Source organism: Bombyx mandarina, chromosome 23, assembly GCF_030267445.1.
Source record: "Bombyx mandarina strain Sakado chromosome 23, ASM3026744v2".
NCBI classification, from domain to species: Eukaryota; Metazoa; Arthropoda; class Insecta; order Lepidoptera; family Bombycidae; genus Bombyx; species Bombyx mandarina.
Window position 1 is genome coordinate 17,482,519 of NC_143229.1, and position 23,653 is coordinate 17,506,171.

Consider the following 23,653-nt stretch of genomic DNA (forward strand, 5'->3'; position numbering starts at 1 on the left):
CGATACAGACCTACATCAAGCCGTTGCGTCAACAGTACGTCATTTACAGAACATGTAAATACGTTTAAAGGTTTAAAATCATAATACGAGCAAATTAATGTTGTATTCAAACGAAAATGCTTAATTTCCAAGTAACGTAATACATTCATACTAGTTGGCCCGGTAAACGTTATTTTGCCATATAAATTATTTCTAGGAAAGATAAATAACCTAGATACCGACGGCAGCACCATCTGCCGGGCTGATTTGTAAATCTAAACCATTCTCGAATCCACCTTAAGGTACACAGAAAATTTCATTAAAATCGGTCTACCCGTTTATAGACCCGTAGAGTTCAGTGACAAACTCACGCACAGAAGAAATATATACTTATACATATATAGATTTTTTTTTTTAAACGTCGGAAATAATAAAACGATACATTATAACGAAACATAATATAAAGATTCATATTGTTTTTAAAATAGTAACATATAAGCAAAGTACACAGCCTAATACTACTACTAATAAATATAGATTGAAGTCATAAGATTTTACTGGTTATAAGACTTCTTGTGAGTCCACGCGGGTAGGTACCATCACCCTGCCTATTTCTGCCGTGAAGCAGTAATGCATTCCGGTTTTGAAGGGTCGGGCAGCCGTTGTAACTATAGTGAGACCTTAGAACTCATATCTCAAGGTGGGTGGCGGAATTTACGTTGTACATGTTTACGGGCTCCGGTAACCATTTAACATCGGGTGGACCGTGAGCTCGACCAGCCATCTAATCAATTAAAAAATGGCATTACAAATAAGACACTAATGACATGTATAGAAGTTTTATCGGCACATAATATCTATACGTGCCTCAAAGGTGTGTTTATTTAGACTTTTGCACGTAACGAGTCGTACTTTTCGAAAGCTCGCAAGAAAAGTCTGCCGGACAGTATGTATCCCGGCTAAGTCGGTTTTTTTTGTTTTTATTGCTTAGATGGGTGGACAAGTCTATCGAGAAACTTGTTGTTCAGGGTAGGGTCAATGGTAAGAGATCTCGTGGACGAATCCCCATGCGTTGGACTGATCAGGTGAAAGACCTTACTGAAACCCACAGATCATAGAAACAAGGAGATTAGCTTTGTACAAAAAATTATTCGTGTTCAGATGTCTCCGCGTTTTTCCCACTTACTTCACTCACACACAACCAAAAATTGTAAGAACGGCACACGAGCTCATATTTCTCCCGCACACGAAGAAACTTACAGCAACACCAATAAACTCATTAATAGAACACATGCAAAAAGAGGGCGGCGCATTTACCTGTAGCTACGGACTCTGAATAAACACACATGTGCAAGTTATGCAACTAGTGATGTTAAGTGATAATCATAGAAAAATATCGATTAAAATTCAGTAAACTATATTATCTGCTCTCTCTCCTAAAATTTAATTGACTATAATATTTTTTTTTTTTTTATAATAATACTTATAATAATAATAATAAATCGACTTGAATACTATACCGGAGTTGCCCTCGAACGTAGGTACTCTATACAAGCGAAGTTTTATCATAATTGGAATATTAACTAATTATATTAACTACCAAGAAACAGTTAGGATATCAACTTCTCGAATCAAGAGAAACACAAGTAAAACTGCAAGAATTTTATTGTTAAGGATTTTATTGACCAGTAAAATGTAAATATTTATTTAAAACTTGCCGCTTAGACAGTTTAGGTATAGCGTTCTTAGTTAAGTAGTGTAATCTTATGTTTACATATTTTTCCATTACGGCTTTTATAAGAATTATTAAATGGTTATTCATTGGCGATTGATTAAATTGGTGAAAATTAATTTTTTCAAAAAGATTCATACCTAAAAAATGCGATAAAGATTTTGACATGAGCTCTTGTCTAATATTTTTTGATGAAATTTTCGTGGTATCAGATGAAAGAATATATGTTTTTATTATTACTTCCATCCGTTTACATATGGTTATTACGTCACTAGATGGAAATATAAGGCCGCCTTTATCCTTCAATTTTATTAACTTGAGGTGCTTGTCATTAATTGTATCTGCAATCAAACCGCTACAGCATGTATCACACTTCAGCAATTTTAGCAAACGATGAACTATAAATCCAGCTATGTATGACACTACCTGGCTACTAAATTCTGTGACATCTTGTACAAGTATACTGATTTCCTCATCAAATACGGCTTGTTCATATAACAAACTCATCTCGTCTTCGTCATTACCTTCGTGTAACTTACATGGTTCGATTGTCAGATTTATATTTTGGACAGCTGAAGAGCACGACAAAAAAGAAACCTCCTCAAGAGCTATACAGTTTCCCTGGTCTACATCTCTAAGCTCCGACTTTACCAAGAGCTTTTTATATATTGCTTGAAACTGTCGCGCCGTTGGGTTGGTGCTGCATCCACCATGTGACCGTATATGTCCAAACATAAGCTCTAAATGATCTTGGCTGATTTTGTAAACCGGAATGTACTTAAGTTTTTGGTCCTTTTCAATTAGTTGTATATACAAGGCCTTGAGGCTTTCTATGCACACTAATAAACCAATAAAACCGGTTTTTCTGGGTGTAATGATAGCTTTTGTACCATCTGAAAGCTTTATAGATGTTAGACACCGTTTTGCCTTTTCTAAAGTTTCAAATACCTTGTCTTTGTTGCCTGGGCAAACTGGTTTTTTATAATGGAGTTGTGCCATATGCCTTGAATTTAACACATCGAACAAGTTGTTGATAGTTTTTAGATATTCCACAGTGCCTTCTACATCATCAAAACCAGCGATTTGAAGTTCACAACAAAAATTCAGGGCATCTGCAACACTGTTGCTAAATAATTGCGAAGCCAAGCGAACTTTCATTTTTTGGTTCTTGAAAAAGATATGACTTTTTCGTAATTTATTTGCTAAGTGCAGTTTTTCTTTATCCTGAATGTCATACAGATTTTTTAGATGACTCCATTTTATACACCTATTTGAAGCATCCATGAAACATCCATATGATTCAAAAGCATTTCTCAATAGCTTCAGCATGTGGCATGGATCGAGAAAAATATGTACAGGTTGACGAGTAACGGGGTGCTCAAAATATGATTTTAAGTTTTCAACTTCAAAAGAACATCCGAGTTTCTTAGCCATGGTGATATTGGCTGGACAGCCGTCAAAAGTCATCGAGGTAACTTGAATACCTGTATCTTCTAATAATTCCAAACATTGTCTGACAAGATTAGACCGTTGTTCTCCTGTGACACCGTCAATGAGAAAATACCCGACTGGTATTTTCCAAGCCCCATTAATTGCGGTAACTAAAAATACAAGAACTTCTTTGGCTTCGGGTAAACAATCCCCTTGTTCTGCAGAATTAGAAATATCAACATACCCGTGCATTTGTTTTCCATCCCACTCTACATGCTGTCTGATTGCCATTTCATCTAAAACTAAATTACACAACAATTTGTGTTTAGTGCAGGCAGTTTTAATTTTTATCGCTTTTAATGATTCTTGCGTGAATCCAGGCTGAGCATCGATAGATTGGTACCACTTTTTTATGGTTCGAATATGAGGCAAAGCTGTTTGGAATTTTTTTCTTACATACGCGTACGCCTTTGGCGAATAAAAGTGAAGAGTAGTGGCAAAAATTCTTAAAGCAGGCGGATATTTCTGGTTAGTACTTTGACCCGATGAAACATTTCTTTCATAACGCTGGATAAGGTCGGTTACTCCAATGTTTTCTAATAGCGTAACGTGATCAGCACTAATGAAGTTTTTTTCATTAAGGTTTTTCAAAATGTCCTTTAAATTAGCAATTTTTTTCTGATAACGGCTGGTTTTCTTTTGAAGCCTTCTGATTTGCATTTTTTGTGTTTTTATGAAACTGTCTTGTACCAAAATCAATTGGCGTAATTTACGCTTTCTAGGTGTTTCGATGAGATCATTTTTTTCCAGATTTTCTTGATGTTCCAAAATGCTATTTTGTCGAGCATTAAAGTTTGTATCGATACCATATATTGTAGACGTTGGAGCAGTATTTTCCGAATTATCGTTTTTTTCACAAGTGAGATTTTGTGATTCGGTTCCGGTTGGAAGTTTTAAAGCAACCGTCTGTAATTAAGAAAACATTCCGCATTTATATAATTTCTCATATAAAAAACTTACTTTGTTTTATATATAAATTAAAAAAAAGAAACAAGTTTTTGATGTTGTAAAATAGTTTAACTTACCAAATTAGGATCCTTTTTATCCAATTCAGAATAAAAGCACACTTTGGATGTGGAAGGTTCCATATAATTCATCAATACCATACGCAACTTCAATGTTGGGACCGACCATTCGAAGAGCCGACGAACTTTCTTCAATGGTTGAAAGCACTTTGGCTCAAAGTGGGACGAGCATATGGTGTGATTTTTTGTTGGGAACCAGCTTGGACCCCTTCCTGTCGCATTTATCCACATTTCTTTTATCTTTGGATCTTTCGGATAGCTAAAGTTTTAAAATAAAAGCATGGTATAAATGATGATCATTATATGAATGATGCATGAATACCACAATATATTAAAAACCAACACATTATCTACACTTTTTTTACGTTTTATCAGTTACTTAATGCTCGGTTTCTGAAGTTACTATTTACCTATATTCCCATTAGCTATTGATTCAATAAAAGTTAGGTGAAGTAATCAAGAAATAGAAACAAATTGGGTTTTTAAATAATTAATTGTATCTTAAATAATCATTCGTACTAAATAGGATCGTATAAAATATCGACAATCACAAACAGACAACCCTAACACACAAAAGCCGACAGCGGCCGCTTCACGAAACTATCGTGTGAGTGAGAGTATCAGTAAAACACTTATCCATTGCGCTATTAGAGCAGCCGATTCATCGATTCATTTGTACTAAGTAAGCAATGGTTTTAGTTCCTAATGAAAAGGGATTTATCATCGCTTTTCTAAATTTTTTAATGAATTCTGTAATTTCAATATGATAAACTATAATATTGTAGTACTTACGTGTGAAATGAGATGCTATCTTTCTTGTAATTCACAATACAGCTGTTATTTTTGCAAACAATCACTGAACAACGCGGCATTTTGTTAAAAATCGTAAGCAATGAAGACGTCGCAAGTTGACATTCGACTAATGACCGAAACTGGCATCAAGCCGCTTTGAGGCCAGATGCGTTCGCAAGCGCCACGCCTCCTTGCCATATCTCCTGTGTTTCTATGATCTGTGCTGAAACCCCACTTAACGAGTGTGTGCGCCGGGCCTCGGTTCGCAAACTGTGGAAAACAACTGTTAAGGCTTTAATGGGCAAGAATTCCACATGAACACGACTGCTCTGCCAAGAGCAACCGATTATGATGATGGGTGGACAAGCTCACAGCCCACTTGTTGTTAAGTGGTTACTGGAGCCCATAGACGTCTACAACGTAAATGCGCCACACACCTTGAGATATAAGTTCTAAGGTCTCAAGTATAGTTACAACGGCTGCCCCGCCCTTCAAGCCGAAACGCATTACTACTTCACGGCAGAAATAGGCAGGGTGGTGGTACCTAACCGCGCGGACTCACAAGAGGTATTACCGCCAGTAAACCACCACTACCGGTTGTTTGTTTACAAGTGTAAATTCTTAATCTTTTCTAGGTATATCTCAGTGTATGTATTGAATACTAAAACACAGTTCGTTTTCCAGGGGGAACGTATAGACAGTTAGTGGCGTAATTGTTTAGAGAAAGACCGAGCTAAATTACAGTAATCACAGGGCTCCATTGTATGAGACGGGACGAGAATGGAAATTAAATCTAAAATAGATGGAAATAGGTTGTTTAGTACTTATACAGAAAGAAAACCATCCGAAAGAATATGTACGTTAAGTTACGAAAAAAAAATATTTAAAATCATTGTCATTTTTTCAACAGTTCAATGCAAATATGTTTAGACGAATTAACTCAGGCATTAGAAAATAAAAAGTCTCTTTATTCTTTATTTGTACACACAGTTGACATAATACAGTAATTGCGATAAGATATAAAAAATGGCGAGCTTAACTCAACAATTGAGTTATCTACCAGCTAACCGTTCTTAAAGAAGGAAAGCTTTACATGACTGGGTAGATGAGTACAATCTAATTAATTTAATTATTGATACTATATACTTTAATTATTGATACTATCTATTAATGAAATGTAAAAAAAAATATGCCTATATATTATAAGTAGTATCATTACGTCATTAACTTTCAATCATTTCAAACATAAATGACTTCGTTAATAATCATTTCGATGACATATCACATGACTACTCGTATGTATTAATGACAAATATATATAACCTGTTAACCTATTTGATAAGGCCGCTTCTGATTATTACATTTCACACGTAACGCTTTGCTGATAAGACGTGGTGCTTTTTTTTCCTTAGCTATTAAGTACGTATTTCATTAGAAAAATTGGTACCTGCCAGCAGGATTCGAACACCGGTGCATGGCAAGATACGAATGCACCGGACGTCTCATCCTTTAAGCCGCGACGACTTCATCCTACCACTACAGCGGCTCGCTTTAGATGACTCACCTTAAAACCGCACAAATAGCTAATTGCACTTTTTCCCTACCTGATCGTTGGAGCCTAAGAGGCTATTCCAGCTACGCCTGGACGGGTAAATGAGCTCACGAACTCAACCTGAGAGAATTGCTAACACTAGTCCTAGCAAGAGCAGTGCTTCGCAGTATCTACCACCGGATCGGAATCGCGACCCACTGAGTAGATCCGGCGAGAAACTTAGTGGGCTGTGTCTATGGGTTAGTTCGCTTCTCTAACTCTTCATCGCAATCGACATGGAAGGAACGATAGGTTATCAACAACTGAGATTTCCATCATGTTAATTACCAAGGTGATAAACAAAAAATCGGAAACGGTTGTTCTGACCAAGCCTGTGCTCGCCCATCAGTCCTGGAGAAGCCGGAAAAGTCTGGGGGGCATCAGTAGTTCTTCCACAAAAAAAAAACATGTTTTTTCATCTTTAATTAAGGCCGTCAGCGCAAAAGTGGCCTAAGCTTACCATAGTTACTGTGGAAATAATGAGGTAAGAATTTACTTTTACACTGCTTCGTAGGCAAAAACAATAAGCGCAAAAATAATGTTTACAAAGGCATCTGTTATCGATGGGTGAAACTAGGGATTGACTGATGCAGGGTCAAGTTTTAAATAAATTGCAAATTGCAATACAAAAAATTTTTAGTTAGGCCACTTTTGCGCTGACGACCTCAATTGCAAGTGAAACTTGAACGATAAATTTATGAAAAACAAGTTTTTTTTTCATAAGGAAATCGCCGGAATTCCGCCCTCTACTGAGGATGGTGGGAGGACTAAAGCCTCCTGTCGCTCAACTACCCACGTCCGAACCTCGCCTGAGACAGAACTCTTGAAAAGGCAAAGGTGGGAAAGTGAAGCGTTTAGTGCGGAGCACATCTCTCCCATAAATGAAAAACAGCTAGCTATTTTTTGCGAACACTCGTACGCTACTTCGCGTTTTTTAACTATTAATTTCTACTATGGAGGGTAGTAGGACTTGTATAGAGGACAATTTGAAATGTCCACCTGTAAACACCAAGTTGTTGTTGGAAGACTCACTGAAATAGCGCTAGTGTAGGAAGCGGAAATGATATGAATATAGCAGTTTTAAACAGACTGAAGCGTGCCGGGTCGAAGTGAAGTGAAGTAGTTTATGGCGCTTTTTTTTTTAATTCATCCACTTGTTACTGTGGCGCCACCTTCATTGGCTCCCTTTTGGCGGAGTGAAGTAGTTTATGACGCTTTTTTTTTTAATTCTTCCACTTGCCACTGTGGCGCCACCTTCATTGACTCCTTTTCAGCCGACACTTGTTAATACACTGAGATTGCGCTCCTTACATCTACTCTCCCTAATTCCTAGTTTTATCTATAGATTGTCTACAATTTTTTTTCAGTCGAAATCGTAACTGGGTGTTCGAATTTTCGAATGTGGAACACGAACGCACCCTGCATTGAAATCCGAAGCGCGCTCCAATGGAAGCGTTCAAGTAACACGCCTACGAGTAATGCGTTCACAGAAATACGAATTTGATCTTATTTCGATACATATTTAGCTTTCGTGCGAAACGAAATGTTAGATGGGTTTCTATTATTATTTATTTTGGGCACGTGGACGAGCCTCAAGCGAGGTTTCCGCGCCCAGAGATAGCGAGGGGTATTCGGGTCTGCAGATGTTGGGAGCAGAACTCGGGTCTAGGGATGTTTTTAGGGCTATATGCGCCCAAGATAAGTGGTCGATCAGAGTAGGGGGGTTCTCGCGGTCAACACTACACACCAAGGACGCCAGACTGACGACTCGTCGATGACCAGGTGGATTTCTGATGTAACAAAACTTCTTTTTTTTAAGTGGCGCAGATGATAAAACTAACTCACGAGCCGCGTGGTATAAATTTTCATTTTCCTGTTTTTTTTTTAATATGGCAATTCGTTTCTCGCGACATCATTATGGAGAGAGCTATGCTCGGTATTTCTCTAAGGGACAAAATCCGGAACGAAGAAATTCGACGGAGAACCAAAGTCGACGACATAGCTCACAAAGTTAGCAGGCTGAAATGGCAATGGGCCGGCCACATCTGTCGAGCCAGCGACGCCAGGTGGGGGAGGAAAGTCCTCGAATGGAGGCCACGGATGGGTATAAGGAGCGTGGGGCTTCCTCCAACCAGGTGGACTGACGACTTAGTGCGCACGGCGGGAAGTCGTTGGATGCGGAAGGCGGAGGACCGCTTTATGTGGAAGGCCTTGGGGAAAGCCTATGTCCAGCAGTGGGCAGATAAAGGCTGATGATGATGACATCATTATTGCCAGCGTATATAAGGAAAGATCTTCGATTATAAAATAGATGTTATTTATAAAATGATGCGAAGCGAAATGAGATGAAGTTGATAATGATTATTAATTTAAGACTTAATCAAATGAGATGAAATTAAATGAAAAGAGATGATGATCGGTTTGAAATACAGTACCGATTAAATGGTGGTTATTTCTTAATTTTCAGTGGACTTTTAAGAGAGATCTCGAGAAGCCAAGTCCAGTGGTTTTGTTTCATTTACCCAGATTTGTACATTCTCAGATGAGCTAAACATTTCATAAACATTACACGTTCAAACCTGAACAAAACATTGAATTAAAAAAATAAAACCATTCAAGCATATTCGCTTCTCGCGCTCCCGCCAAAAAGTCTAATATAAATATTGTTTGATTCGTTCATTGGATATGCAAACATAAGAAAAACAGACCATACAGCCTTATAAATAATAACGTAAAATGGCTGTTCGTTTCTTGCTGTTGTATAAAAAGTGAAACGGAACGTATTCTCATGAAATTTATTTTTCGGTATAAAATGATGAAATGGATATACCACAACATGTGTGAAGGTTTAGACGAAACCGAAGAGGCTCTCATTAAAATTATCAGAGTTTACTCAAAGTTTCATTGTTAAGCTTTTTCGGAGAACCCGGACAGATTCTAGAGATTTCCTTTACTCTTTCTCTTATCGTTGTAAAGTTTTACAAATGTATTCTCAGTGGGTTACTATTCCGATTCGGTGGTACATTCTGCGAAGCACTGCTCTTGCTAGGGCCAGTGCTAGCAAATTCTCTCAGGTTGAGTCCGTGAGCTTCACCTACTCGTCCGGGCGTAGCTGGAATAGCCTCTCAGGCTACCAACAAACAGGTAGGGTTAAAAAAACGGTTAACAAGCCATCTTAATGACACAGTTATTCTATGTCTATATCTATACTAATCTATAGTAATATTATAAAGAGGAAAGATTTGTTTGTTTGTTTGTTTCGAATAGGCTCCGAAACTACTAGACCGATTTGAAAAATTCTTTTTCCATTAGAAGCCGACACTTTCCCTGATGAACATAGGCTACTTTTAAAAAAAAAAAATATTTTATTTTTTTGGTTTCATGTGTGTTTTAATGTTTCCGAAGCGAAGCGAGGGCGGGTCGCTAGTCAATTAATAAAATAAAATAAAAAAATCACTCAGTTTGACAGTTCGCTTTCCCGCCAACAAAGATTGTAAACATCACAACATTAAATATGACAAATGTACACAAGCCAGGACGAACGTTTGTTTCGCGGTAATAATAATTTTATTTATAACTCCGGTTAATTTCGGCATGTTCATTACGATCACAAGTCGTCGTGGCCTAAAGGATAAGACGCCCGGTGTATTCGTATCGACTGATGCGACCGTGCCGGTGTTCGAATCCCGCAAACAGGTATCGATCATTTCTAATGAAATACGTTCACATTAAATGTTAAAAAATGACCTCTACGTTGACGGAATAACATCGTGTAATAAAAATCAAACCCGCAACAATTTGTAATTTGTTTAATTACTTACTGGTAGTAAAGCGTGCAGCGGCTTGACTCTGCCCCTGGCATTGCTGAAGTCCATGGGCGACGGTAACCACTCACCATCAGGTACCGTATGCTCGTCTGCCTACAAGGGCGATAAAAAAAAAGTATTGTGAGCTCGCACGGGTATATACCACGAACCAGCCTATTTCTGCCGTGAAACAGTAATGCTTTTGCGGTTTGAAGTGTGATCAGTTGTTGTTGATGTCTATGGGCTCCGGCAACAACTTAGCAACAGCTGGGCCGTAAGCTCTTCTACCCATCTAGGAAATATAGAATTTTTTTCATCCGAATTTGAATTGTGATAATTAGTCTTCTGAAATTCATTATACACTATACCCCTTTCTAAGTACGCCACGTATCCATCACAATACCTGAAAACTATATCCACGTTACACGGGCCATGTTCACGGTTGCTCAAAGCTCAACAGATATCAACAAAATTTGTCGAATATCATATCTTCGGGCTTCGGTTATCATCATTTAATAAGCTAATTATTATCGCATAGAAAACAAACCCAGTCTAGATTTTCGTTTTGCACGAAAGCCGGTGTAACACGTTTATAACTCGATACTCACGGCTCAAATGCGCCTTAAACTTGTTTTGTTCCACCAGTTAATTATGCGAGTCGCATTAAAACACTCGCGAATTTTATAGTACTCACACAGCCTTATACTTTGTATGTTAATTTACAAGCGAATCTTCGAGAATAAAAAAAAAAACAAGCAAAACCTTCCATGATAATAATGGGTTGTCCCCAATGCCAATGAGTACAGAATCAGAGACTCAGGTGTGTTCATCCCGGAGTCTGATTTTATGGTGACTTTAAAAGTAGGTGGCGGTTTAGCTCTGCCCCTGGCATTGCTGACGTCCATGGGCGACGGTAACGTTTCACCGTCAATTGGGCGGTATGCTCGGATGCCTACAAGCGCAATAAAAAAATTATACTTGAAATTATATAAATGATTTGTTCTGAAATAATTTCTAATAGCACCTCTGATGATACACACTGTGCCAAAAAACGGCAAGCACCAATCTCTGTCCATACACACAATAAGCCAATAAAGTTTACAGTTGTAATACTGTGCACTGCGTTTTCGGATAAGTTAATTCTTTAAAGTCGAGTTGTTGTTGCATTGTTCAGTACAGACTACTCTTTAGTTATTCGAAAATGAGTCATCTATTTCATTATAATAATATGTTTTATAATAAACTAGTGGACCCGGTGAACTTTGTTCCGCCACACGGTTTGTTTCAAACATATCAACCGGTCAACTTCAAAATTCTACTATAATTAACCATAGAATATATTACGTTTAGCTGTCAGTTGCGTTTTGTTATTCCATATCAGTTGCGTTTTGTTATACCACGTTTTATGTCACGTCCCATGGTAACGTGATAAAAAGTATCCTATGTCCTTCTCCTGGTTCTTAGCTACCTCCTCACCAATTTTCAGCAAAATCAGTTCAGCCGTTCTTGAGTTATAAATAGTGTAACTAACACGACTTTCTTTTATATATATAGATTTCTTTAGGAATTCTAAAACTTACAACTATTATATTTTTATTTAAAGTGATTGCAATAATTGTAGGAAACGAAATATAAATTTCTTTAAAATATTTAACTCATAAGATTTATGGGAGCACGGTGGTCTTTAGACTAGTTTGAAATGCAAATGGTTTAAAACAAGAATTGACATGAAGTTGGAAATCATAATAGTATCGAAACTTCCTAACCATCGAATCGAACTTCATAAATTATGTGTGACACATATATTTAAGACAGTTAACCCAATGTACACTTTTCTATCCTACCATGAGTAAAATTAGAGAAGGATAATAAAAATAGCAGAGGACACTACTACTACAGTTGAGTATCCAGTAGCAACACAGAAGTCCTGATGAACATACACATGTCCTCATGAAAAGCCCTAAAGACTATTTATATTCTGGGATTTTTTAATTTTAAGCATGTGTAGACATAGTTCACAATTGTGTGTTATCAATCATCATAAGCTATAAAGCAACTTTCTAGGCTATTTTAGAGAGTTTTACAGGTATCAACCTCAAAACCATTATCATCATACGATACCATTAATGTATATTACCAACTTTGTCAACATAACTAAACTCATATGCAGAAGCTTTGGCTTTCTTAGAGACACATAGGACCTACTCATCAGCTACTTTATAGTAACAAGAAAGAACTAGATTTTGTCACGTTTCACATATTAAAACTTAAATAAGTCATAAGGCAACAAAGAATTTACTTAAATGTAAAATTAAGCTGACAAAATACAATGAAGACAAGGGAACCTGCTAATTTATGATAAAAGAAATATCTAATACTAGTGACCCACCCTCGCTTCGCTTCGGAAACATTAAAACACACATAAAACCAAAAAAAAAAAAAAAAAATCGAAACAAACAAACAAACAAATCTTTCCTCTTTATAATTATAATATATTATTATTATTATTATATCTAATATACCAGGGGCAGTAATTTAAGGCCGTCTGAAGTAATAAGCAAGACTTGTGTTCTTATAACCCATAGTTAAATGGGCTTCAATTAAGATAGACATATATTTAAGACGATGAAAATTGTAACGACTTCTTAAAGTTGTTAAACTAATAATATGTGCTCTTATTATTCTATTTTCGTAATTGCTTTAAGTTAAAACTTTGATATGGTAACTGAGTAAGTCACAAACCACACAACCAACAATTTAATGCATACTCAATTTTATTAACCACATTATGGACAAAAGGATTATAACAGACGGTTGATTATTTCCCAAATAATATTACTCAGTCTAGAATATTCTCTTATCTGATGACAGGTTATCATTGGATTGCCCCAATATGCGGTCTTCATGTTGTTACTTTTATAAGGGTACATAAGGGTGTGATTATATACATTACTTTATTTCCATTTAGAATCATCATTTGGATCATTTATGTTCGTGTTAATCAACACATAGTGCATCAGCTGAATCAAATTACGTTTCACTAATTAAAATGTGATGGATACAATAAATAAACGTAAAAGTTCCACATTTTACTGTTTTAATCTTTACGTAATTACTGTTTAGAAACTATATCAGTTAGGTTTATGTGTTATTTCTCTTACTGCAATCGAAAGCAAGCAACATACGGTCCATGTGAATGGTGATCGTCATTCAACGAAATTAACAATATACCGCCCGCTGTCTTGAGCCAAATTCTCTGTAATTTATTACAAAATTACCGAAAAACCATAACAAATATTATTTCGGAAACTTAATTTTAACTACGCTTTTGACATTGGCACACGACGCCAATTTATATCAAATTTCATGCGTTTGTAAACTGAAATGTCAAAATAAGGCATGTATTAAACAAAATTACGCTGGTACTTAATTTTCGCGGAAAAAAATAAGGTGACAAAATCGAAGTATTTTTTTATGTTTATTACATCACATAGTTGTTTACTCACCAATTTCTGAAGTTTCACGTAATACGATGTTCAGTATTATCACAAGATCACAGAAATAACATATCACACACTAATAAGTCGCGACAATATAGAATACTAAATGATATAAATCCGAAAGATGTGTATTGACCGCGTACATTTATGAAACCATAGCAAAAATATGCATTTTTTATTAACTTATATCGATTATAACGAGGGCACGAGATCTTCTGGTTTCGCGAATCGGATAAAGTGAGTCTCTCTCACGTTGTTTGTGGCGTAATACTCTCGAACACCTTAGTAATTTCATTAATAACACGTAAAAATCGATCCCAACAACACAGTCGACAATTCAAACATAAGATTGCGGGCAGCGTGTTAAATGCATTAATATATTTTTTAAATGAACGGGACCTATACTAAACACCAGATATCGGATTGCATAAGCGTTTTTCGCGGCTGTTTGTAACGAATTTTTTTGTGGAATACTTTCATTTATACAAAGGTTAAAAACATATCTATGTATTGAAACATAGAACGTGTCCGCCCTCATACACGTTCGCCGTGATACTAAATCTAATATAGATGTCGCACCACTCGCACCATTACGGCAGCCATCTTTTTAAATGGTGGTCAACTCAAAGCGTCAAGACATTACAAGCATTTTTTACTGTACAGCCCAGGGGTTTAAGTTCATTTTTAATTGTTTTTTTTTTCGAAGGTACAGCTTTTCGATCGTACTACGCGCTTAATCGAAAGGTACGTTGTAACACAGCGATTTCACCAGAATGTACGACCTTTCAATATTGGACGTATAAAAATGATACAGTCTGTCTCTTTTCAGCTTTTTTTCATAATTCTTTCGAACAAATTAATACAGGGTATACGCTTGCGCGAATTGAATCTTATTAGTGGTTCAATTCCATACTGTATTTGCTACCAGTTAAAGTGTAAATGAAGTTAATTATTTGATAATATATGTTAATACTATTACGGTTCCACAGAATGTTTACAAATCACAAAGTCGTTGTTTCCTAGATTTTTATAAAATCCATCAATAGGCTGTTTAGTATGTACATAATGTTTAATTTCAATTAGGTAACTCGTTCAGTCTTAAATACACGATGTCTTATGTCGTAATGTCGCTCTTTAATAAAGAAACAGAGCTGCTTAATTATTTAAGTGCCATTAAGGCTTAACTTTACTTATAAATAAGAATAGTGGCGGTATGAGCAGAACTTAAAAAGATGACCTTAATTAATTCTTGTATCGAAAACATAGCTAAAGTCGCAAGCGATGTGGTTAAATAAAAAGATAATACTAACTGGCAGCAGTTAGCTCCCTAGAGGGTTCGAGGGTTGTGCACTCAATTCCTACTACCGGCAAACATTCATGTGACTATTGTTTTGTCTGCGTATGCGTGATTTAGAAAAAAAAAATAAGGCACATTTTTCTTTTTTTTAACAACATTAAAACCCAAAGAGTCTGTTTTGAACATCCCTTTGAACGATAAATTTTTAGAAAAACAATTCAAGAGTCCCTTTTTAACTTAACTTAATACAAAGAGTTTGATGGCCAGCGGCAAAACGTACAACGTGAAATGATTCCATACACCGCTGTAGGCCTTGCGGCTCGGGATCCTTTGTAACGGAATAAAACTGCTTGAATAAGCTCAACCTTCTAACGGGTAGCAGCTGTTTTAGAAAGTAATTTCAACACCTCTTACTGGTGGTAGGACGTCTTATGAGTCCGCACGGGTAGGTACCACCACCCCGCCTATTTCTGCCGTGAAGCAGTAATGCGTTTCGGTTTGAAGGGTGGAGCAGCCGTTGTAACTATACTGAGACCTTAGAACTTATATCTCAAGGTGTGTGGCGCATTTACGTTGTAGGTGTCTGGGCTCCAGTAACCACATAACACCAGGTGGGCTGTGAGCTCGTCCACTCATATATGGAATAAAAAATAAAAAAAACCTATGAAGTGATATAATCTGATCGTCAATAACTATCATTGGCATTGAGGCCAAGGCTCTTCCTAGGGCTTATGTTAGCAAATTCGAATGAACTCGCCTATCGAACCATGCGATGCTAGAATAGCCCCTTGAAGCTACCAGCGATCAGACGGGGAAAAAATGAAGTAAAAGAAAATTACACTTTTATCATAATTAAAGGATTTTTCAATATCGTACAAATATCATAACTGGCAACATATCGGGTTTCAGGTGTGATTAGATTTCAAATTTACCATTTTCGCTTAATTGACTAGAAATATTGCGTAATAAACAAATCACTCGGTTCTATTGTTGTGCGGGCTGCGACCTTTTCTTTCCTACCTATTCTAGTGACCTCAAGGGGTCATGCTAGATTCACCGATCGAGTAGGTGAGCTCACGGGGCTGTAACCTGGAGACGTTGCTAACACTAGCCTTAGCAAGAGCAGAGCTTCGCTGAATCTACCACATCGGAAGTCGGAAGATGTACTGCCATCTATCGAATAAAAATATATTGAACTCGAAGCAAACCGAGGTCAGGTTCAATGTTTTGCACAGAGATGCCGCTTTAGTCTTCCCTGTCTAGAAAATAAGGAAAAATTCGTGAATACAGCTGTTTTCAGCTTCATAAAGTTTTCGTTGTGTAGGGGATTCCCTAATTATACCAAAAATGTTGGTATTAATTAGTTTCAAGAGTACTCAAGGTACTGAAAAACAGTGTCTCAAAAACGACATTCTGATTAAATGACACGGTTTAATTTTCAAAAATTGAAAACTTCTCTGTTGTAATGTTTGGGCTGAAATTGAGTTCAAATAAATGATTATAAAATATGAATTTGTTAAATGCCACCAATATCCTGACGGCTTTGATGGGATGATCATGGCTCAGTTATGTGTGAAAGTGCACAAGCTACGAAAATGAAACAAGTTCGCTTAATGTAGTTTTTAAGATTCTTCAAAAAATCTATTGAACTCTCTGTATATTCCTTCAATAGGCTGTATAGGTTTTCTTCTTTTTGCCTATTCATTGAACGAATCTAAAAAAAACAATGTCATCAGTGTCCAAAATTGAAAACATAACCTACTGAATTTACAGTATAAAAATTAAAAATGAAGCTGAAATAGTAACAATTAATAATAATTAAATTTATTTGGGAAAAGAGTAATAAAGCGAATAAAAATGCGTTACTTACAGTATCTAAGTTTACGTCGTTCTTTATTGGGATCGAATGCAAAAAATATACAGGCAGATATACGAAACATCGTTCGAAATAGTTCGTATGCAGCAAAACAAAAGACTGCAAGTTCTATATACCGAACTATGAATATATTTGATAGGAAAACTAAGATGATACAAAGAGAAAGAGCAGCCTGTAACGAGGAATACCACTTGTCTGAATACGTTAAAGAAGAAATTGGTTGGCGGACAGCTGACAAAATATTCGACATTAAAAGAACGTTCAAAAACGCTGTAGAACTGGGTAATGTAAATGTTTTCGTTTCTTTATTCCATTAGGGGCTCTTTGTGCTGCTCCCACACTTGATTGGTGAGAATCATGATCGATCTCCAGCACCGGTCATCATTCTCGTCGAATCCGTCGCTTGCGACGAAGGGCTCGACGAGTAAATTAACCCTCAGACACAGCCCACCGAGTTTCTCGCCGGATCTTCTCAGTGAGTCGCGTTTCCGATCCGGTGGTAGATTCTGCGAAGCACGGCTCTTGCTAGGGTTCGTGTTAGCAACGTCGTCAGGTTTGAGCCCCGTGAGCTCACCTACTAGTTTGGTGAATCTAGAATAACCCCGCGAAGTTACTAGAATAGGTAGGAAAAAAAAAAGAACTCCAGCAGCATTAATTACATAATTATGTACTTACCAGCAGGTGGTAATAATGATAATAGTAATAAAGGTAATAATGCTCCAACAATTGTATTTAACTATTTATAATTATTTATTAGCCATTTTAATTTTAACAATAATAGCATGATGAGAGTATCTAGGTGTGAAAGGTTATTTGGCTTGAACAACGTTGCTTAAAAAGTGACATTTATCTATGTAATTAAAATCAGATTATTTGGTATTAATATCGACAATTTGATGTTTTTAATTGAACTTCAATTAAGTTTACCCCATTGAAATACGCTCGAGAATTTTCTTTCTGATATATTTTCCAAAATTTAAACTTTAAATGGTTCTCCTATAAAGTTGTGTCGCAAAAATGTCTCATAAGCCTTTCTTTGATCCCTTGATATGATTACAAAAGCATACAAAAGTATATGAGCAGTGCTATATATAATTAGTTTACTTAGAAGTTCATTGCAGTTCTGTCTCCCAGAACAGTCTCAGACAGTGTCAGACAGTGACAAACAGTACCGAACTTTGGGATGAGCTCCCCTCCATGGTGTTTTCCGAGTGCTATGACACGTCCTTCTTCAAATGAGGCTTGTGGAGAGTATTAAGTGGTTGGCAGCGGCCTGGCTCTGTCCCTGGCATTGCTGAAGTCCATGGGCGACAGTAACCACTCATCATCAGGTGGGCCGTATGTTACAAGTCTGCCTACAAGGGCAATAAAAAAAAGTTTATTATGTTTCCACAGTATTTTTTGTTGGTATATGTCAGGAGCCTCTCGTGGATATGTATCACGGCATTTCCTGCCGGACAGCGTGGAGAAGGTGACACTGTGTGACACATCCAGAACTCATCTCGATAAGGCAATAGTTGGTGAGGGCGTTCAATATGAAAAGATGATAATGGACGAGGAAAATTTTGAAGTGAGTATGAATCTTCATCGCTATTCGTGTTATGTTGTAAGGTTTTTGAGATTGAGGACAGTCATGTATGGGATAGTGAGAACAGATAAAATGTAGATTGTGAGAATGCAAAGAGAAGTAGTGAGAAGTGCCATCCAATCCACCAATAATGGCACTAGACAATGACCACCATGACTGATTTTTGAAAACATAAAATATGTAAATTAATAATAAAAAGTCTAAGACAAATCATATACTATCACCTAATCCTGTGTGAGAAATTCCTCTACATATTTATATACATAATATATATATTATAAATGGATATAAATATTATACGAATCAGTTCTTAACATAATGTTTGCCCAATATGGTAAGCAATATTTCAGGTGCTGTCAATTACTCAACGATTGTGCCTCTGAGTCAGTCATGAAGAAGAAAATAGCCATAAGCCTGAAGTTATTAAAGAGACTACAAATTTTCAAGTCACTAAATTGATCATTTTCCTTTTTATTTCCAGTTACCAGACGACAGCGTTGATCTGCTGGTTTCATCGCTTACCTTCCACTGGGTGAACGACCTTCCAGGACTCTTTGACAGGATAATGAAATGCCTCAAACCTGATGGTGTGAGTTTTCTACTTTTTTAGTTTTACTCTACTGGTTTGTTTTTCTAAGAAAGATAAATAGAATGAATGGTGTGATAATAAAAAGGAACTTACGAAATTATTTCAAATGATTTATCAAACTGCCGAGAATTTTATACTGTATATGGTCTCAGGTGACAGACTTTTTCAAGCCCTTACCATGGGAGTAACAAAGAAGTGAAAAATTTCGACAGCAATTTTGTGATAAGTAAAATAATTTTTACTAGTTATTGTATTTGTCACACAAGTATAATAATTGTAAGGTCTTATTTTGTTTTCTATTGCAACTTACAATCTTATTTTATTCAATCTTATCTTAATGACAATTCTCGTCAAAATTATGCTTGTCTCGTTCAGGTGTTGCTGGCTTGCACCTTCGGTGGAGACACCCTGATGGAGCTGCGTCAGGCGCTCCAACTGTCTGACTTGGAGCGGAGAGGAGGGGTTTCTCCTCATATATCACCGTTTACCAGACCCACGGACATTGGGGGTTTGCTCAATGCGTGCGTGTGATAAAGCTTAATAATTAAACTGAAGGATATATTAATTATTTTTCGCTTTAGGTTCAAGTATTATAGGATGCGGTTGTAATTAAATTCAGTTCAAGGATAATCATCATCATCATCATTCCTATTATCCTATTACCTATTCTATTACTATCCTATTACTATCCTATTACTATCCTATTACCCTCTGCTGGGGTGTAGGGCTCGAATAAAATTTTTCCATTTACATCGGTCTTGGGCAGTCTGTTCTAGCTCCTCCCACGTCATGCCTAAGACCCCTAGCTCCTGCTCCACCGAGCGACGCCAAGTTGTTCTGGGGCGGCAAAAATGTGGATTTGTATTCATCACATCGAAATTGTCAGTTCTATTGATGTATATTGTTTTAATATTCAAAAATTAATTTCTATACCATTACTTTATTCCCATAAATTTTGAACATGTATAGTATTTTAATTTAAAAAAAAAAACAATGTTAAACAATGAAAATGAACGATTTATAGGCAGGTTGCCCATATTAAAAAAAAAAAAAAAAATGAACTCGGAGTACAACAAAACTAGATTTTAGATATAGTAATCGGCAAACTTCTTGAGCAAATGACCTTGACTGCGCAGAACCGAATTTTAGATCACTTTGGTGGTGAGGGTGAGGCGCGACGGCAGGGGAAATCGTATCGAGCGCGTTATTGGTAGATCAGTCGAACCTTGCGTCCCGCACCGCGCCCTCATTCCGCTTGCTCCCAAAAGTACGCTTGCGTACAGTGGAAAGTCTATCGTTATTAATCGTTAAGTTATTTGTTATAATTGCTTGTGGACTTTGTTGCCATTGCTATTTGTTGAGTGTTTCTTGATTTTTTATAAAACATACACTATGCCGTGACAAACTGGTGTAGTACTTAAAAGAAAGGGTAGAAAATTGGTGTACGACGTATATTGCTTCATTATAAAACAGAGGAAGAATGATATGGAAAAATTAAAACAGACTTCGGAAGCAACAAAAACATCAGTGAGTACTGTTAGGTGCATTATTAACGAAGCTAAAGGCTCTGGCTTGCTCGCCGTGTTTCGGACTCCGGGTAAGAAAAGATCAGGGAAGAAGAAAGTTACCGGAATGGATAGTTTCGTTCAATCTGTAATAAAAAGATGTAATCATAATAACTACATAACAAGCAGCGAAACTCCGTACCGTAGAAAGGCTTCGAAAAATTTAAAGAAGATATAAATTTTAATGGCTCGGAATGAAGCTTACGACGAATTATGAAAGAGCTAGGCTTCAGATGGAAAAAAAGAACAGAAAATAATCGGAAGCTGGTAAATGAAAAAAGTAACATTCGATTACTACGAATCGAATATCTTCAAAAAATAATTAATTATAGACAAAAAAGAAGACCGAATCGACCGAGTTGTAAACTACGCCGATGAGCCCTATGTCGACTCATCACGATGATAGCGACTCGGGTGATGAAAACAGTGATGATGATGATGGTCAAGATTATAATAACGAAAAAAAAATTACAAATACCAGCTTCGCTTCAACTGAACCAAGACCTGGCAACAGCTCTAGTTTTGACTTAATAGAAGGAATATCTATTTTACCCCAAGATTAAATTATTACAATTATTAACCTATATGTTTTGTTGATGTTCTAATAAATATATAAATAAATACATATGTTGATTTTAATAATTTAATAGCATTATGACGCAGAGTAAGTAATGTTTTTGCACGTGAGTGTACCATGCGCAAACTTACCCCCACTACGTCAACAAATGCTCAAGAAGTTTGCCGGTTATTATAAATCGAGATCCCATGTCCGGATCTGATATAAGTACTCTCTTCCTCCAGTCTAGCTATTCGTCTCTGAAGGTCGTGACCACTTCCATCCATGACTTTCATCCCCATGATATTGCATTATTTTGACTTCTCTTCGAGCACTCGGAGAGCATTACATATATTTTTCTTCCAGTGCTGGTTTTACGTTGCAAACAGTGGACATAGACAAAATGACGATTTGGTACCCCAGTGCCTTTGAGCTGATGCGTGACCTAAGATTGGCTGGCGAGAGCAACGCAGCCCACAATCGTTCGGGACATCTGCCCCGGGACGTGCAGTTCGCTGCCGCCGCTATATACGACCAGATGTACGGGAAGGTGCGTGGTTTTGATGCTAGTATGGTACTAGATACTACTATGGTATTAGATACTAGTATGGTACTAGATACTATTATAATTATAGTATTAAGCGGTAGGCAGCGGCTTGGCTCTGCCCCTGGCATTGCTGAAGTCCATGGGCGACGGTAACCACTCACCATCAGGTGGGCCGTATGCTCGTCTGCCTACAAGGACAATAAAAAAAAAAAAAAACTAGTGTGGTACTAGATACTAGTATACGTACTAGGCTGTTTGGCAGGAACGCGAGGAGCGGAGTTCGCCGAATTGTTTTATTGTATAATGTTTCTTTGAGGATTAAACGTATATTAATGCTGGCTTATTATAGCCATCTGTAATGGTGTATAAGTGAAAATGAGACTAAATAGCTTCGAACGTAGCTTCTCGGGTTCCTCCAAAAATTCCTGAATGCCGGATTCTATCCTCATCCACTACGATGCTTAGTGTTCATGAAAAAAACTTGACTAGGGGACATCTGCATCAGAAGATGCAGACTGAGTTTTTTTTGTGCCTAGATCGTTAGACGAGCTTAAGTTTTAAGTTACCGGAGCCCATAGACATCTACAACGTAAATACCGCCACCCACCTTGAGATATGAGTGCTAAGTTCTCACTTTTAATAGCTACCCTCTTCAAACCGAAACGCATGACTGCTTCACGGCAGAAATAGGCAGGGCGGTGGTACCTACCCGCGCGGACTCACAAGACGTACCTACCAGTAGTAATTACGCAAATAAAAATTTTGCGGGTTTGATTTTTATAACACGATGTTATTCCTTCACCGTGGAAGTCAATCGTGAACATTTGTTAAGTACGTATTTCATTGGAAAAATTATTGGTACATAACTGCCGGCGGGATTCGAACACCGTTGCATCGCTAGATACGAATGCACCGGACGTCTTATCCTTTAGGCCACGACGACTTCGCAGTTTTGTCAAATTTAACATTGATTCGACAGGACTTCCCCGAGAGAGGTTCCAGGGGAGTCCCGGCTACGTTCGAGATTATCAATTTCGTCGGCTGGAAGCCTGACCCCTCTCAGCCGGCTCCGATCCAGCGCGGCTCGGGACAGGTTTCTCTGAAGGATCTGCACAAAATCGACGAGATATTACAGAAGACAACCACGGTTAAAGTTGATGATGATGATAATAAATAAATAAATTGAATAAAAACATTGCGTGTTCAAGTTTATTTGTGTACGCTTAGTGCCTTCGTTTGCCGCTAGGGGCGCTGTTCTTTTATTTATTACTTAGATGGGTGGATGAGCTCACAGCCCACCTGTTGTTAAGTGGTTACTGGAGCCCATAGACATCTACAACGTAAATGCGCCACCCACTTTGAGATATAAGTTCTAAGGTCTCAGTATAGTTACAATGGCTGCCCCACCCTTCAAACCGAAACGCATTACTGCTTCACGGCAGAAATAGGCAGGGAGGTGGTACATACCCGTGAGAACTCACAAGTGGACCACTTGTACTTGTACCACCAGTAAAAATACAAATTCATACCAATTTACATACAAATTTGAGTTCAATTTTACGATATCGAGAATATATAATGTAACATCGTTAATTACAAAATTAATTTATTTTCGCTTTTCCGTTTACTATTTATAACACCCAGTATTCAGGTGTTATGTGGGTATTGCCAACACCGAAAATAATCGTCAAAACAATTATATGATTATAATAAATTAAA

General features: G+C 37.2%; 2 protein-coding genes across 2 annotated transcripts in view; one reads left to right on the forward strand and one right to left on the reverse strand.

Annotated features, from left to right (window-relative positions):
• The window catches only part of LOC114244185 (uncharacterized), a 163,557-nt gene extending 149,083 nt beyond the window's left edge, over window positions 1–14,474 (reverse strand). Inside the window, exon 1 of the mRNA XM_028175913.2 lies at window positions 13,923–14,474. The gene's annotated coding sequence lies outside the window, so the exon portion shown is untranslated. The remainder of the gene's footprint in view (window positions 1–13,922) is intronic.
• A 2,469-nt stretch (window positions 14,475–16,943) lies between these two features.
• LOC114244184 (arginine-hydroxylase NDUFAF5, mitochondrial) lies at window positions 16,944–23,129 on the forward strand. Its single transcript, XM_089737705.1, has 6 exons — window positions 16,944–17,371; window positions 18,508–18,659; window positions 19,159–19,266; window positions 19,642–19,787; window positions 21,754–21,937; window positions 22,914–23,129. The coding sequence occupies exons 1-6, from the start codon at window positions 17,071–17,073 to the stop codon at window positions 23,109–23,111; spliced, it is 1,089 nt and encodes a 362-aa protein (XP_089593831.1). The 5' UTR covers window positions 16,944–17,070; the 3' UTR covers window positions 23,112–23,129.
• Window positions 23,130–23,653: the final 524 nt, after the last annotated feature.

What these genes read in the sequence shown, in the direction of transcription:
- LOC114244184 (XM_089737705.1), top strand. Translation starts at nt 17,071, where the DNA reads ATGCGTTACTTACAGTATCTAAGTTTACGTCGTTCTTTATTGGGATCG. An exon ending in TGGACGAGGAAAATTTTGAA is followed by an intron (nt 18,660 to 19,158) that starts GTGAGTATGAAT and finishes TTTTATTTCCAG; the next exon opens with TTACCAGACGACAGCGTTGA. An exon ending in ATTGGGGGTTTGCTCAATGC is followed by an intron (nt 19,788 to 21,753) that starts GTGCGTGTGATA and finishes TTTTTCTTCCAG; the next exon opens with TGCTGGTTTTACGTTGCAAA.